Genomic DNA, 17961 nt, shown 5'->3' with positions numbered 1-17961 from the left:
CAGCCGGGTGCGTTGAGGTGCAGTTGTTTGTGTAGAGAGAGAAGAGCAGCGGAGCGAGGACACAACCTTGGGGTGCCCCAGTACTGATGCTGCGTGTGGATGAGGCGGCCTCCCCCAGCCTCACCTGCTATGTCCTGCCTGTCAGGAAGCTGTAAATCCACTGGCAGATGGCAGGCAAGACGTTGAGCTGGAGAAGCTTGGAGGAGAGGACTTCGGGTATGATTGTGTTGAAAGCTGAGCTGAAGTCCACGAACAGGATCCTCGCGTAGGTCCCCGTGCTGTCGAGGTGTTCTAGGATGAAGTGCAGTCCCATGTTGACTGCATCATCCGCAGACGTGTTTGCTCGGTAGGAAAACTGCAGGGGATCCAGCAGGGGACCTGTGACGCTCTTGAGGTGGTCCAACACGAGGCGTTCAAAGGACTTCATGACCACAGATGTCAAGGCGGCAGGCCTGTAGTCATTCAGACCCGAGATTGCAGGTTTCTTGGGGGCTAGGATGATGGTTGAGCATTTGAAGCAGGATGGTACTTCGCACAGTTCCAGGGATCTATTGAAGATCTGTGTGAAGACTGGAATCAGCTGGTCCGTGCAGACTTTGAGGCAGGATGGGGATAGCCTCACAAAGCCAATTCTCCGTAAAGCACAGGGCGGCGGAACGTCCGAAGTCTTTACTGGTCTTTATCAGAAGATGAAGCTCGTCCATTTTGTTGGGTAGGGAGAGTAGATTCGCAAGGTGGATCGACGGAAGCGCCAATCTGTATCCTCTCTTGCGGAGCTTCAGTTGGATGCCGGCTCGCTTCCCACTGTGGCGTCGCCTTCGTGTCCATGCCCCAAAGACCGCAGTAGACTCCTTGATGTTTAGCAAGTCTCCCCTTGTGTAAGTGAGTCGCGTAATGTCTCCAAAGACGAACGAAAAACACAAAAACATAAACAATACTAGAGAGAGCGTAACCGAGGCGTCCACACGTCTTTGATCTATCTAGAATGTACAGCAAGAGACATAAAGTAATCGCTTGTATTGCGCTAAGCCTTATGCTTAAGTAAGATGGCCTCAGCAGCTAGAATGTGCGCATAAGGACCAATATGATGTTGCCAAAGCCCTCAGATTCCTCAGGCTGTCACCGGAGTGTAAAAAGTGGCTCGATCACATTCGCAATAGGTGGGATTTTGCACACAACGCTGGCATTATGGAGTCAGGAGAATGCCGGACTGGTGCCATTTAAGCAACCGCCTAAAGATGAGTAGGGAAGTGACTTCATGCACTTGAACGACTTTCAAGTCCTTTTTACAAGAAAGGTCTTGTGGCAACGTGCGCGGTTGTGGGCTTAAACTGGGCTCAGTATGTCCGAAGCCAGGATGGAACAGTGTTCAACGTGAGTAGGCAACTTTGGGGCGTCGTCACAGTCACGAATCCTGACCCAATCACAGAAAATTACTAACAAACAACAAAAAAAGTTGTTCTTGTTATTGGGAAACACATCTTTAACAAAGGTGGAACTCTGGCAAAAAAAACTGCATTTGGGTAGGCTGATTTTGAATGCAAGGAAGGTCACCTCCTTAGAAAATATGGAATACCTCATAGATCCAACGAAGTACATGGCCGAAGCTACGAAGGTGACATGCGGGTATGAAAGTGTGACAAGCTGATTCATTATTCCAACACTAGCCAACAAAATTGGGAACACCTGGTTAAAGCAAACAAACAATTAAAAGCTTAGGGTTTAATCACAGACAATGAAGACCTTGTAAAGAAAACAACCGCGTTAAGAAAAATGGAATGAGTTGATTTGGGCTTTGGTGCATCAGTGAGTCTCTCTGGAATCTGGAATGAACCGACCCTCATGCCTAGGGCTGGGCATTGTTAAGAACCTCACAATTTGATTCGATTTTGATTCTTTAGGTTGTGATTTGTTTCAATATCAATTCTATAGGTTTGCGATTTGATTCGATTCGATCCATCCATTCATCCATCCATTTTCTACCGCTTATCCGAGGTCGGGTCGCGGGGTTAGTAGCTTTAGGAGGGATGCCCAGACTTCACTCTCCCCAGCCACTTCATCCAGCTTATCCGGGGGGATCCTATGGCGTTCCCAGGCCAGCCGAAAGACATACTCTCTCCAGCGTGTCCTGGGTCGTCCCTGGGGTCTCCTCCCGGTGTGACATTCCCGGAACACCTCACCGGGGAGGCGTCTGGGAGGCATCCGAATCAGATGCCCCAGCCACCTCATCTATCTCTAAGGGAGAGCCCGGACACACTGCGGAGGAAACTCATTTCGGCCGCTTGTATCCGGGATCTTGTTCTTTCGGTCACGACCCACAGCTCATGACCATAGGTGAGGGTAGGAACATAGATCGACCGGTAAATTGAGAGCTTCGCCTTTCGACTTAGCTCCTTCTTTACCACAACGGACCGATACAAAGTCCGCATCACTGCAGACGCTGCACCGATCCACCTGTCGATCTCCCGTTCCATTCTTCCCTCACTCGTGAACAAGACACCCCAAGATACTTGGACTCCTCCACTTGGGGCAGGATCTCATCCCCGACCTGGAGAGGGAACACCACCCTTTTCCGACTGAGGACCATGGTCTCAGATTTGGAGGTGCTGATTCTCATCCCAGCCGCTTTACACTCGGCTGCAAACTGCTCCAGTGAGAGTTGGAGATCACGGCTTGATGAAGCCAACAGAACCACATCATCTGCAAAAAGGAGAGATGCAATACTGAGGCCACCAAACCGGACCCCCTCTACGCCTCGGCTGCGCCTTGAAATTCTGTCCATAAAAGTTATGAACCAAATCAGAGACAAAGGGCAGACTTGGCGGAGTCCAACCCTCACCGGGAACGAGTCCGACTTACTGCCGGATATGCGGACCAAACTCTGACTCCGGTCGAACAGGGACCGGCCAGCCCATATCAGGGGGTTCGGTACCCCATACTCCCGAAGCACCCTCCACAGGACTCCCCGACACGGTCGAACGCCTTCTCCAAGTCCACAAAACACATGTAGACTGGTTGGGCGAACTCCCATGCACCCTCGAGGACCCTGCCGAGGGTGTAGAGCTGGTCCACTGTTCCACGGCCAGGACGAAAACCACACTGCTCCTCCTGAATCTGAGATTCGACTTCCCGACGGACCCTCCTCTCCAGCACCCCTGAATAGACCTTACCAGGGAGGCTGAGGAGTGTGATCCCCCTGTAGTTGGAACACACCCTCCGTTCCCCCTTCTTAAAAAGCCACCCCAGTCTGCCAATCCAGAGGCACTGTCCCCAATGTCCACGCGATGTTGCAGAGGCGTGTCAACCAGGACAGCCCTACGACATCCAGAGCCTTGAGGAACTCCGGGCGAATCTCGGTGACCTCAACCCCAGAGATAGGAGAGCCCGCCTCAGAGAACCCAGACTCTGCTTCCTCATGGGAAGGCGTGTTGGTGGAATTGAGGAGGTCTTCGAAGTATTCTCCCCACCGACTCGCAACGTCCCGAGTCTAGGTCAGCAGCGCCCCATCCCCACTATACACAGTGTTGGTGGTCCACTGCTTTCCTCTCCTGAGACACCGGATGGTGGACCAGAATTCCCTCAAAGCCGTCCGGAAGTCCTTCTCCATGGCCTCACCGAACTCCTCCCATACCAGAGTTTTTGTTTCAGTGACCACCAAAGCTGCATTCCGCTTGGCCAGCCGGTACCCATCAGCTGCCTCAGGAGTACCACAGGCCAAAAAAGCCCAATAGGACTCCTTCTTCAGCTTGACGGCATCCCTCACCATTGGTGTCAACCAACGGGTTCGGGGATTGCCGCCACGACAGGCGGCCACCGCTCCGGTCGGCTGCCTCAGCAATGGAGGCGCAGAACATAGTCCACTCGGACTCGATGTCCCCCGCCTTCCCCGGAACATGAGCAAAGTTCTGTCGGAGGTGGGAGTTGAAACTCATTCTGACAGGGGATTTTGCCAGACGTTCCCAGCAGACCCTCACAATACGTTTGGGCTTGCCACGTCGGACCGGTATCTTCCCCCACCATCGGAGCCAACTCGCCACCAGGTGGTGATCAGTTGACGGCTCCGCCCCTCTCTTCACCCGAGTGTCCAAGACATGCGGCCGCAAGTCTGATGACACGACCACAGAGTCGATCATTGAACTGCGACCTCGGGTGTCCTGTTGCCAAGTGCACGTGTGGACACCCTTTTGCTTGAACATGGTGTTCGTTATGGATAATCCGTGATGAGCACATAAGTCCAATAACAGAACACCGCTCGGGTTCTGAACGGGGGGGGACCGTTCCTCCCAATCACGCCCTTCCAGGTCTCACTGTCATTGCCCATGTGAGCTTTTAAGTCCCCCAGCAGAACGATGGAGTCCCCAGCGGGTGCGCTCTCCAGCACCCCCTCCAAGGACTCCAAAAAGGGTGGGTACTCTGAACTGCTGTTTGGTGCATAGGCACAAAAAACAATCAGGACCCGTCCCCCCACCCGAAGGCGGATTCGATTCAATATTGATTTAAATGTTCCGATATCGATTCAGTAAGAAGTAAAAATACGCAAAAAATTTAGAGTAAATTTTTAAATATGTCCTACGTCACATCACATTTTTTGGAAGCAATAACTTATTTATCATAACTTATTTGTATATATGGAGTACAAAAGTAAAAAATATTGTAGTTGTGTATAAACACTGAAAGGTTAAAGTGCATGTAAACTTAAATTGTTTGTTTCCTCTTAAAATTGTAATAGAAAATGCAAAGTAATAACTTATTTGTTTATATAGAGTACAAAAGTTAAAACATAATGACATCTCTGTGTTGAAAAAGTAACCTACATATATACTTAAACAATATTTCTTTACTTATTAGGGTTACCATAATTATCTTTCAGGGTATTTAAGTAATGCCTCATGATGTAGCATGTTATCGTGATATATGTATATATCGATATCGACTGATATGAAAAACAAATTGTGATAGAATTTTCAGTGAGGTTAGTACACGGTTATAGCCTACTCTGATGCTTCACATACTGCTTTTATGCACAGTGCTCTGGTCAAACAACGTTTTTGACAACTCCCCTCTTCTTTGTGTTTTCTCTGAGAAGTTCAGCAGAGGTAATACGGAAATGATGTTTGAAGTTCAAACCCCACACCCCCCCCCCTGTGTTTTCCTGTTTTCCTTTTTTTCCCCCACCCTAATTTTCACTCTCACTGGATGTACTGCTCATGTCTCTCACTTCTTGCACTTCCTTTCCCTCCAGCTAAACTCTCCTGCTCTCATGTCTCATTTCCACTACAGTCACTGGTCTGTTGCTGTCCGTGCAAGGATATATGCCAATAATTTTCCCATCTATTTAGGCTTATTGCTTTACTTTTATCTCGGTTTTACAAAGATCTGTTGTTACGCATCTTAACTAGAGGCCGGATGGTTGCTAATGCCAAAAGAATACAACGGGAATCTTTTTTTGGTCACTTCTCCCCACCAGCAGGGCAGGACTGTTGTGTTGAATGAATTCATTTAGAAATAAAAGAAATATTCCTCCCGTCTCCATAGTATTAGAGGGTGCATGAGGTTTTGCCTGGGCAGTCCGTCCATGTGTGCTTTCTGAATTAGGAAAAGGCATTTCATGGGATCCCCTGTAGTTTACCCTTGGGAGACACTTCAGCATTAATGTACTGTTTAAAAGTATTTATTTTTATTTTACTGTCATGTAGTGTTGACCCGTAAATTAAAAATATGCACTTGACTTGCAATATAAGCCAAACTTTTGATGGGTGGCGAATCAGCAAAACTGAAAATTTCAACACACAGGGGCTTTTGCAGTGAGTCTCAGATGTTAAGTTCGTACGTTGGTCACTGTTCGCGATGTTTCACCTTTGTTACTATGTCGGAAGCTTTAAGAGAGATGTTTTTTTTTTTTTTTTTTTTTACAATTTAAAACAGTTCCTAGGCGTCTTAGCAACATGTTTGTGGTATGCTTTTGTCAAAATACCCCAAGTGTCAAGAATTATAGGAAAACCTTTGCAGCATATTTCTTGCCATGAATAAATTGGCTTGTTTTAGGGGCGACTCTGTCTCATGCAGGGTTCCCGCTATCATCTCGCCTCAAGGGTGAGCCTGGCTTTTGTCGGATTTACAACGATGCGTTTCTAGCACATCCCCTTCTCTCTTTTTTTTTTTTTTAATTTTTTTTTTTTTTTTTGCGCCGTTAAGAGTAAAGTGAAAAAATAAAACTTGAAACAGGAAAGCACAAAGGTTTGCAGCCTTTGTGTATTCTTAAGGGGTTTGAGGATCTCCATGTCTTTGGGTGGTAGGGGGAAATGTGTAATTGTCACTCATTCCATTCCATTCCATTTTACATACCGCTTATCCTCACTAGGGTCGGCGGGCATGCTGGCGCCTATCGCAGCTATGTTTGGGCGAGAGGCAGGGTACACCCTTAACTGGTCGCCATCCAATCGAAAGGCACATCTAAACAAACAACCATTCACACTCACATTCACAACTATGGGCAATTTAGAGCCCTCAATTAACCTACCATGCATGTTTTTGGGATGTGGGAGGAAACCGGAGTTCCGGAGAAAACTCGACTTTACACCGATTTCATCTGGCTGATCGGTATCGGCCGATATTTAGCATTTTATGCTGATCGGTTTTGTCATAATTCGCCGATCCGATCAATGACGTCATTGATCGGCTCCGCAAAAGACATTTACTCCGCGTCGCCGCCCGCGCAGTATATTTGAATCCAAAAGCTAGTTTATTTTTAGCCTTGTCGCGCGTCTTTTGACGTAGTACTGTAAATATCTGAATGAAGATATTGAATGCCAATGAAGTTATTAAAAAAATAAATTTAAAAAAATGTCGGCGGTGCGGGACAGACAACACGTCTGAGACAGACAACACGTAATGCCCGGTTCAGACTACAAGACAAATTTGCTCTTTCACGATTGCACTGTCAGACTACTGCAATAAAATCTTGTATTCCGATACCACCGCATCCCGTTTTTTCGATCATTGGGCTTTATCTTGTCAACTCAACCGCGACCGGATACACTCGTTACCGTGGCGACGACAACAAGAGTGGAGCGCGCCGACGGTATTATAAGGACAAAATGGGGGGAAACGTCTGTTGGTGGTCACCGATGCTCAGGACAGGAGAGAACGTTTATTTAAGGCTTGCTTGACGTATGTTCACGTACTTTTAATATGATACACAAGCAGGCAATAAAATGTTATGTAGCCTAGCAAGCTACTGCTAGCACGAACGGTTGGACGTACACATGCCGCCGTTCTGTCGAATCATGCTCTAAAGTTTCGGTGCGGGTGAAGTAATTTAATTAAAAATAAAGTAATTTAATGAAGTAAGTTAGCCCCCATTATTTATGTCACGTTGTAATGTTGGTTTGACCTGACTGATTAGAATACACGATCTGACTGGAGCAGTGATTTCCTACCTTTATGGAGCCAAGGAACATATTTTACAATTGAAAAATCTCACGGCACACCAACAAACAAAAATGTCACAAAAAGTACATACATTAATTACTGTATTTACTTGCTGCCATCTAATAGAAGACCCTTTATCATTTGTTCTGTCTGTCACTATGCCTCACTGAATAAAATAGAGGAACAAAGATACATTATTTATTGTAAATATAATCTTTTGAGCAATTAAGTACACAAGTATATACAATAAATGAACAGGTCATTTCAATAGACACATTCCTCCATCTTGTGATCGGATCGGTGATCGCTTATCGTTTTTTTAAACTTGCTGATCGGTGTTTGGCCCCAAAAATCTTGATCGTGTAAAGCCTGGAGAAAACCCACGCAGGCACAGGGAGAATATGCAAACGCCACACAGGCGAGGCCGGGTGGCAGCTGTGAGGCAGATGTGCTAACCAGTCAGCTACCGTGCCGTCTAATTGTCACTCAGCAGAGCAAAAACATAAATGTGGTGAAGACTCTTCGTAACGTCTGCTAACAACCCAGGCTAAATGTAGCTCTTCCATGACATTGAAAATCTTAGAACAGTCGAGATGTGTCACTTCTACGTACTTTCTTGACACTAATTACTACTTTTCTATTAACTCGCCTTTGGCGTCATCGTGTGGAATGCATCTTAGAACATTACAAAAAACCCTCATTATAGATATTCTGCGAATGAGTGACTGAATACCCTTTTCAGCGAATAATTGAGGATTGGCTCGACAGGAAAAAAAAATGCAAATTGGTGAATTTGTCAATGGAGAACGGTGAATAGGTGGGGGTCCCTACTACCATTTTTTTGTAAGTTGAATCAATTTTTAGACTGTGCAGACCAAATTGTATGTTAATTTTGTTTTTACTTGAGTAGCAGTGAAATGTGTATTCTGAAAAACACTGTACAGTACTTGTAATTGTGAACTTGAATCTTCCTGTTCAGAATTTGAGCTGCCCAGCTCGAAATTCCCCAACATCTGCATGTTTTCTCGAGGAAGACGGCACATTCTGTAGCCATTCTGTACACTCACAATTTCCTCCTTGTGGTTTACTCTGTGATTTTGGTGTTGTGGTTCGTGCTGTGTGTGTGTGTGTGTGTGTGTGTGTATCTCCACATCCTACCAGGTTTCTATTTGTCACTGCATTTCATAAGTGTGGATTTTGACTAGTACAGAATAAATAGTAGCCTCGGAAGCAATTACCGTAGTCTATTTGGGACAGGCTCAATTGGACCTTCATCATCGTCATCTGGCTTTACTCTCAGTGGTGCAGCCGGGTATTTGGGGCCCAATGGAGAAATGAAATCACTTTGGGGCCCTCTACTTCAATGTTGTGAACTGAAAAATCCCCAATTTTCTAGGACCTCATTCAGTCATGGGCCCTTACAAATAGTCATCACTTTTCTCACCCTAACTGCACGCCTGTTGATGGATGACATACAGTCCTGCTCACTATTATTGGCACCCCTTCATTTTTTGCATAACCTGTATAATACTGTATCTTCAGAAAAAAATGGAAATCCATCCATCCGTTTTCTACCACTTATCCGAGGTCGGGCCGCGGGGGCAGTAGCTTTAGCAGGGACGCCCAGACTTTCCGAATCAGATGCCCCAGCCACCTCATCCGACTCCTCTTGATGTGAAGGAGCAGCGGCTCTACTCTGAGATCCTCACGGATGAATGAGCTTCTCACCCTATCTCTAAGGGAGAGCCCGAGGGTCGAGGTCAGCAGCGCCCCATCCCCACTATACACAGTGTTGGTGGTGCACTGCTTTCCTCTCCTGAGACGCCAGATGGTGGACCAGAATTCCCTCGAAGCCGTCCGGAAGTCTTTCTCCATGGTCTCACCGAACTCCTCCCATACCAGAGTTTTTGCTTCAGCGACCACCAAAGCTCCATTCCGCTTGGCCAGCCGGTACCCATCAGCTGCCTCAGGAGTCCCACAGGCCAAAAAAGCCAGATAGGACTCCTTCTTCAGCTTGACGGGTTCGGGGATTGCCGCCACGACAGGCACTGACCCCCTTACGGCCACAGCTCCGGTCGTCCGCCTCAGCAATGGAGGCGCGGAACATGGTCCACTCGGACTCTATGTCCCCCGCCTCCCACGGAACATGAGCAAAGTTCTGTCGGAGGTGGGAGTTGAAACTCCTTCTGACAGGGGATTCCGCCAGACGTTCCCAGCAGACCCTCACAATACATTTGGGTCTGCCACGTCGGACCGTCATCTTCCCCCACCATCGGAGCCAACTCACCACCAGGTGGTGATCAGTTGACAGCTCCGCCCGTCTCTTTACACGAGTGTCCAAGACATGCGGCCGCAAGTCCGATGACACGACCACAAAGTCGATCATCGAACGGTGTCCTGGTGCCAAGTGCACGTGTGGTCACTCTTATGCTTGAACATGGTGTTCGTTATGGACAATCCGTGATGAGCACAGAAGTCCAATAACAGAACACCGCTCGGGTTCTGATCGGGGGGCCGTTCCTCCCAATCACGCCCTTCCAGGTCTCACTGTCATTGCCCACGTGAGCATTGAAATCCCCCAGCAGAACGATGGAGTCCCCAGCGGGAGCGCTGTCCAGCACCCCCTCCAAGGACTCCAAAAAGGGTGGGTATTCTGAACTGCTGTTTGGTGCATAGGCACAAACAACAGTCAGGACCCGTCCCCCCACCTGAAGGCGGAGGGAGGCTACCCTCTCGTCCACCGGGGTCAACCCCAACGTACAGGCGCCGAGCCGGGGAGTAATAAGTATACCCACACCTGCTCGGCGCCTCTCACCGTGGGCATCTCCCGAGTGGAAGAAAGTCCAACCCCTCTCGAGAGGACTGGTACCAGAACCCAAGCTGTGCGTGGAGGCGAGTCCGACTATATCTAGTCGGAACCTCACACACCAGCTCGGGCTCCTTCCCTGCCAGAGAGGTGACATTCCACATCCCTAAAGCCAGCTTCTGTAGCTGGGGATCAGATCGCCAAGGTGCCCACCTACGGCCACTGCCCAGCTCGCGCTGCACCCGACCCCTATGGCCCCTCCCACAGGTGGTGAGCTCATGGGAAGGGGGACCCACGTTACCCTTTCGGGCTGTGCCCGGCCGGGCCCCATGGGTTCAGGCCCGGTCACCAGGCGCTCTCCTTCGAACCCCACCTCCAGGCCTGGCTCCAGAGGGGGGCCCCGGTGACCCGCGTCCGGGCAAGGAAAACCTGAATCCATTTATTGTACTTGTCATAGGGGTTTTTGGAGCCGTGCTTTGTCTGGTCCCTCACCTAGGACCTGTTTGCCATGGGTGACCCTGCCAGGGGCATAAAGCCCCAGACAACTTAGCTCCTAGGATCATTGGGACACACAAACCCCTCCACTACGATAAGGTGACGGCTCAAGGAGGGGTAAATGGAAATCTACCAAAGTTATGTCATCAATCATCATCATCTTTTAATTGGTGTTCCAAAGTAATTTAACAAAGATTTTTTTTCCAACTTAGAAATTGTAATTTAAAAAAAAAAACAACCTGAAAACAGCATGCGCAGCAATATGGCACCCCTCCTTAATATTTGGTTGCACATCCTTTGGCAGCAATTTGGCAGCAATGTCAGCCTCCAAATGTTTCTTGTATCCATCTACAACCCCAATTCCAATGAAGTTGGGACGACAAGAAATGTACTTGGACATCAGGGCGGAACACTGGATGACTGTTTAGCGTATCTGCCTCACAGTTCTGAGGACACGGGTTAAAATCCGGCCTCGCTTGTGTGGAGTTTGCATGTTCTGCCCATGGCTGTGTGGGTTTTCTCCGGGTACTCCGGTTTCCTCCAATTTCCCCAAAACATGCATGCTAGGTTGATTGGAGGCTCAAAATTGCCCTTAGGTGTAAATGTGAGTGTGAATGATTGTTTGTTTAAATGTGCCCTGCGATTGGCTGGCGACCAGTTCAGGGTGTACCCCGCCTCTCACCCGAAGATACCTGGGATAGGCTCCAGCACGCCTGCGACCCTACTGAGGATAAGTGGTACGGAAAATGAATGAATTAATGAATACGAAGGTAGCATTCCCCAAACGTTTTGTCAAGTGTCATGGTGTTTTGGTGCAAGTTGTCTTCTATAATGAATGAAGTTCTCATTCGCATACAGTTGTTTTCCACACATCATTGGACATAATATTCTGGTGAAGAAGCTTCACTTTGTGTCGCTGCCCTTATTCCTGGCCGTCATTCTGTGGTCACACTGCCGCTAGTGTGAGGCTAGGGGCATTAGCTTCATTAGCTTCGGCTATCGACTTGAGGCTAATTCGTGCTCGTTTATCTTGACAGGCGAGTGCCGGTCCTGTTTTTTCCTTGCGGTCATCACAACATTCTGTCTCGGACAGAATGTTTCGGTGATAAGTCTTTCACTCCAGAACTGAAAATGCACTTTGGGCCTATTTTTGGTGGGCGAAAATCTTTGGTGACTTAGAAATCTTTATTGGCCCGAGCAGGCCAGCGTATATATGTAGGTGGTGGCCCGTGTCAGTGGGATAGTGGCCCCTGGCCACTGTTAATGTCGGATTCTGGACATGCTGTGCAGGTATTTTGAAGTCTTTAATCTCTTCAAAGAATACAGCAAAATGGTGGTCTAACCAAGCAGATCACTTAAACAGCTGGGTTTAAGCAATCTTTTAGAGTTGTAAGCAATCGTGCTAGACAAATTCACAGATAAAATGGCTGGATTCAATGGACATGTATGGTTTTTCACACTGATTTCAATTTATCAGTGTTAATATTTAAAAGAGAAACGATGAGGGTACAAGGTAGGCGAGGGAAAAATAATCAGTTCTCAGATGCATTGCGATGCAGATAGCCTTTCTGAATAGATTAATACTTTTCAATCATCAATTATTAAAGTGTATGCTAGTGGAAAGCAAAAAGGGGACCGTGGAAGTGGAACAATCAATGTGGTGCATGTAGTATGACTAAAATAGGGCGGGACGTGCGAGCTCTTAAAAATGTCCCTTTTGTCAAAATGCGTACAGTATGTAAACAGTCCTTAAAAAAAAAAAATGAACATTTGAAATCAGTCCTCGAGTGTCCTCCTGAAAATTCTATCGCAGAATGGAGTATTTGGATAAACTATATTTCTGCTTGGTTAAAGAGCAATTATGAATACAAAAGAGAAAATAAGACCTTTTCACTTAATAACGTACGCCTTTTTATATATATATATATCATATGTAACGGTTTTTATTTCTTAAATTCATGTTGTGCATAAAGAAGGCATTAATTAAAAAAAAACAGCCTTTGTGCATCTTCACTTAAGCAGCTAGAGTTTTAACATTAGGTTCATGGCTGAGCTTTTATGAGCTTAGACCAGCTGCTTAGGAATGAGACAAATATTCTTTTGGAAGTTTTGGAAGTGTTCAATTTATTCAAACAAAAATCACGAAACCTTGAGAAAACAAATGTTTCCTTCATCTGACTTCACAAAAACCCTCATTGCATTGGTACATTACACATTTTACTCTTATTCGTTCGTCTCTGGCCACTTTTGCCACGTTTTTTTTTTTGTTTTTTTTTTTTTTTACCTACTTGATTCAAAGTTTTGCCACTTACAGATCATCAGATGGTAGTATACAATACTGGCCATATGTCACACTGTGACTACACTGAGCAAAAGCACCTGTAAGTAATGTTATGGTTCCATACTGTACTTGTTAACTTCGTAATAAACAAAAGCCACACACAGTGTTGGGAAAGTTCATTTTCTATGCAAACTAGTTCAAAGTTCAGTGTTCCAAAAATGAATGAGGTAATATTTATTTCCCCCCCCCCCCCCCCCCCCCCCCCCCCCAATGTGTTTGCCGACGGGCTAATACCGTCAAAATACTGGCATTTCATTTCTCCATTGTTGCCACCCATTCACTCCACACTAGTAGCCAGCTGTAGCTTTCACCCTACAAAAACATGAGGAAAAACTCATTGATAACTTTGCATTCCTAGCACCTATGACTGACTATATTAAGAAAATATTTTACTTATCTAGTCTTATATTACAAAAAAAATAAATTGTATATTATTACTATGTTTAAACAGTGTTGTAGCTAAAGCATCCAGATACAAATAAGAATTTTCTGAACAAAGAACAATCTCTCCCATTTACGGAGTGTCGCTGAACGCACCTTGTGGATGTAAACATGAATGGCGGCCACACGGAATAGGTTGCCAAGTATAGAGTCTGTCCACCGACCTATGAAGGCTCGTATATAGTGTGTTCAGGCGTGTTTTGTCCTGTAAGTCCCGAACAAAACCTGACAAACTCGAAAGAAAATTCACTTTCATTCGAAAACCGCTCACAGACGCCAGAATGAGCACATACAGTGGGTACGGAAAGTATTCAGACCACCCCCCCCCCCCTTAAATTTTTCACTCTTTGTTATATTGCACCCATTTGCTAAATCCATCCATCCATCCATCCATTTTCTGAGCCGCCTCTCCTCACTAGGGTCACTAAGGCACAGATCTGGCCAAGGTTACAAAAAAGTTTCTGCTCCACTTAAGGTTCCTAAGAGCACTTCAACCTAATCTCTTCACTTCTACCTCCCACACATTGATGACGTAAATTTGTGTCACATATGCCTCTGCATGCTTCCGTCTTTGTGACCGTCTCCACGGTAAAACTGATTCACAGTTTTGCTTTTCAATGTGTTTTTTGAGGTGCAAAATGCGAATTTTAACTGCAAACTGCAATGCGAGACCGCATAATTCGAGCCTTGGTTGCCATACCGAAAATGCTCTTATTGTGTGTTGGCAGAAATAAAATACGCTAGTCGCTTTTTGTTGAAAAATAGTAAATAATAATGTATCATCAGCATAAAAATGGAGCATCAGGCAAATTATCACAAAGATTATTCGAATAAATTGTGAACAACAGTGGCCCTAATATGGACCCTTGAGGCAGGACCTTTTGAACTGGGAGGAAAGAGGAAAAAGACACAGCGCCCTGGACATCTAACTGAAAAAACTATTGGAGAACCGCGCACGCACACAGAGCACAGGCCAATGTAATTTGAGTCATTAAGTTTAGAGTTCTTCTGCTCTCACTCAAACACCAGCCGTGTATTCCCCTCCCCGCCATCTTGTCCAGCAGTTATTTCATCTGTCGAGGTTAGGATCCAATCCTTTTGGATGCATGCGAATTCATGGGTTGGCACTCTTTCTTCTTAGTGTCTCTTTTGCTTTATAGACTGGCTGTCTTTCATACTGTACAACCAAAACAAAGTTAATTACTCTTTATCCCCTTCTTGTGATGGTAGTCAAAGGCTTTGTACTGCCAGGATGTTTCCTTCATTGTAATATGAGAGATGTCCTGTACAAACATTTACCAAGATGTGTTTAGAATGACCCTCGCTCATACACACACACTGGCAGCTATGAAGTCATTGGAACTGTAGCATTGGCTGGGATGAGCAGTGCCAGCATTGCTGACCCAGACTTAGGGCAAACACATAATTAGTTGCTTCCTCTCTGTGTAGTCAAATGTACTTTGAACATTTAGGGTGAAAAATGGAAATTGTGTCATACTGATTGATGGGTTTCTAGTCACCAATGCAGAAAGGTCAGGTTTATAATACGAATTTTATCAATTCACAAATGGTCTCAAGTGGCACAATTCAGATATGCGTCATGGCAGCAAAAAAAAACAAAAAACAAAAAACACATGAGATTGGATACCCTTCAGTTTTAATCAGGCCTCTTACAAATCAATCCATCCATTTTTTTGTACAGCTTCTCCTCACTAGGGTTGCGGACGTGCTGGAGCCTATCCCAGCTATCTTCGGGCGAGAGGCGGTGTACACCCTGAACTGGTCGTAGCCAATTGCAGGGCACATTTAAACAAACAACCATTCGCACTCACATTCACACCTACGGGCAATTTAGAGTCTTCAATCAACCTACCATGCATGTTTTTGGGATGTGGGAGGAAACTGGAGTACCCAGACAAAAACCCACGCGGGCACGGGGAGAACATGCCGCCCCCTATTATAAATGTGGATGAAAATCCAATACATGTTGTATGTATACCGATGCGAGTGGAACATAAACGCGCAGATCAGATATACCTCGTCATGGTGAGCTTGCCCTCAGTGAAATACAACAATTGGTGACAAATATCCAGCAGTGTCCCATTTAAAAAAATAAAAAAACTCAACTAAACTTAAACTACAGTGAAAGAATTGACAAATGAATAGGGTTTTACTATAGCAATATGACAAGACTGGCCAGAAATCACACAGTCAAAATGCTGAGTCTGCCTGAAAGGACGACTTTAACCGGAGTACATTGCAGTAAGATTTTTGAAAATTGGGTTTCGGGGACATGTATTTTTTTTTTTGTCAGAAAAACAAACAAACAACCATTCGCACTCACATTCACACCTACGGGCAATTTAGGGTCTCCAATTAATGCATGTTTTTGGGATGTTTTATGCTTCCGATTCTGGTAACGATAACAATGGGGAACACAATTCGGGGTAATTTGTTGAGTTCGGTCTGACAGCTGTTTTTCACAAATTTTTGGATGCGGAATCCAAAACTGACCTCAGTTTTTCTGTATCGCGTCAATTTTTTATTTATTTATTTATTTTTTTAACAAAACAGACCAAAGGGGAACAAAGGAAATATATACCTGTATATGTAAATAAAACACTAAGATGGAATAGTTACAAACTATGAAAACTAAAAAGCCTAAACAGCAGCATAAAACGAAATAACTTTAAGCTAACCCAGAAAATAAATGACCGTAGTAACGAGTAAAATAATAATATACTAAAATAATAGAAATTGAAAAAAAGTTTCAAGCAAAATAAATACATTCATGGCTAAAAACGTACCAATGCTTTTAGCCATTACTCTATTGTCTTTGTCTGTTATTGTTGTCTTCAAATGATCTCATTGTTCTATACCAATCTCAAAAGAGAAGCTTGGCCTTCTTCAAGCACAATTCAGCTATTGTTGTCCAAAATACTGAAGTGAGCCCACATAGCAGCACTACAGGCTGGCACTTTTTATCGTGCATTTCCCCCCCCCGCATTGTTTCCCTGAGGAAATAACACTGACTCAGTTTAAGTGAACCCAAGTGATGGCTGAGGAGGCGAACATGTTTAGACAAGCCTGGATAAGAGTCAAGCCGCTGCTCAGCACTGCCTCCTGCTTTCGAACTCTCTGCCAGCTATCCCAGACGTGAGCTGAGAAAGCAATAGCTTCATGTTCTTTGCGCCTCCTCATGTGGAGCATCTTGTTTTAATTTCAACACTGGTCTTGTGCCGTGTAAAACCACAAAGAACATAATGTACCTTTGACTGTAGTATGCTGCAGGAATAGGATCAACAGTGCGGTGTCTGCAACACCTCAAATGACTCCTCAGCAATGTTTGTGAGGGAGTCATACTTACCGAACTCCTCGTTCTCCTTCTCTCTGTACCAACTGACATCACTTCTTATCACTTGCATTCAAGACTTGGCTCTGTTTGATCAACCCAAAAACCTTGCTGATGTTCCTCCTCCATAGTTGTTGCTGTAACCCTGCATACACTATACTTGGTGTAAACTCTTCTTTCTGCTAAAGCTGCGGTTTGAGAAAAGTTGACCAAGAAAATCGTGCCATGTGGCCCCCTGGTAACACTGACAACAAAAATTGTGGCCCCCTACCATCATTTTAGTTGCCCATCCCTGATCTAAGGCTCTATAGTGCAACCATATGATGATCTATGTGTCTGAAAAGATGCCGTAATAAGATAACAGGACAGGTAGTGCAACTGTGTGTTAATGCGGTATAATGATAACTTTCTTCCTCATAACAGTCACAGTAGATACATGCATCCATATCATTATCAAATATCAACTACAGGGTTTAATGAGACACCCAGTTATGGGGCCTTTTTGTGCTACATGTATTTCTTGAATTATATAATGGTATCGGTGCCTGTCTTTTATTTAATGCTGGATGCTAATCACCCGATGCTGATCGTTTTGTCATGTTGCAGGTCAGAAGACATGTCTCCACCTTCACGGCGTGTTCCCATACATCTATATTCCATATGATGGTTATGGACAGCAACCAGAACTATACCTGCGTCTGGTCGCCTTCAGCATTGACAGAGCACTCAATGTTGCCATGGGGAACCCTGCCTCTGATGTCCAGCACATCTTCAAGGTGGTGCTTGTTTCTGGCATGTAAGTAGCCAAATGCGTCTTTCACTTGCCCCAAATAACAGTGTCAAGTAGAACTTAAAAACCTAAATGCCGCAGATCCTTAAAAAGAAATACAATTATATTGGGAATATGCTGTCTTCCAGGCCTTTCTATGGCTACCACTGCAAGGAGAAACACTTTATGAAGATCTATTTGTACAATCCACAGATGATCAAAAGGTAAGATTACAGGCCATTTGAATGGTATTCGTAAGGGTTGGGAAATTTGTGCGTACATTCCGCCAGAACTTAGTAGAAGCTAGTCACTTGCTGTATATTCAG

At 45.3% G+C, this 17961-nt stretch overlaps 1 protein-coding gene across 7 annotated transcripts in view; it reads left to right on the top strand.

Annotated features, from left to right (window-relative positions):
* rev3l (REV3 like, DNA directed polymerase zeta catalytic subunit) overlaps window positions 1-17961 on the top strand; it is an 83407-nt gene that overhangs the window by 7005 nt on the left and 58441 nt on the right. For all 7 annotated transcript variants that reach the window (XM_061753833.1, XM_061753832.1, XM_061753828.1 and 4 more), the window contains exons 2-3: window positions 17473-17662; window positions 17785-17859. In XM_061753833.1, coding sequence (XP_061609817.1) covers window positions 17473-17662; window positions 17785-17859 — 265 coding nt within the window. The remainder of the gene's footprint in view (window positions 1-17472; window positions 17663-17784; window positions 17860-17961) is intronic.

The sequence above is a fragment of the Phyllopteryx taeniolatus genome, chromosome 18 (assembly GCF_024500385.1).
Source record: "Phyllopteryx taeniolatus isolate TA_2022b chromosome 18, UOR_Ptae_1.2, whole genome shotgun sequence".
Classification (NCBI taxonomy): Eukaryota; Metazoa; Chordata; class Actinopteri; order Syngnathiformes; family Syngnathidae; genus Phyllopteryx; species Phyllopteryx taeniolatus.
This window is presented reverse-complemented; position numbering and strand designations above follow the sequence as displayed.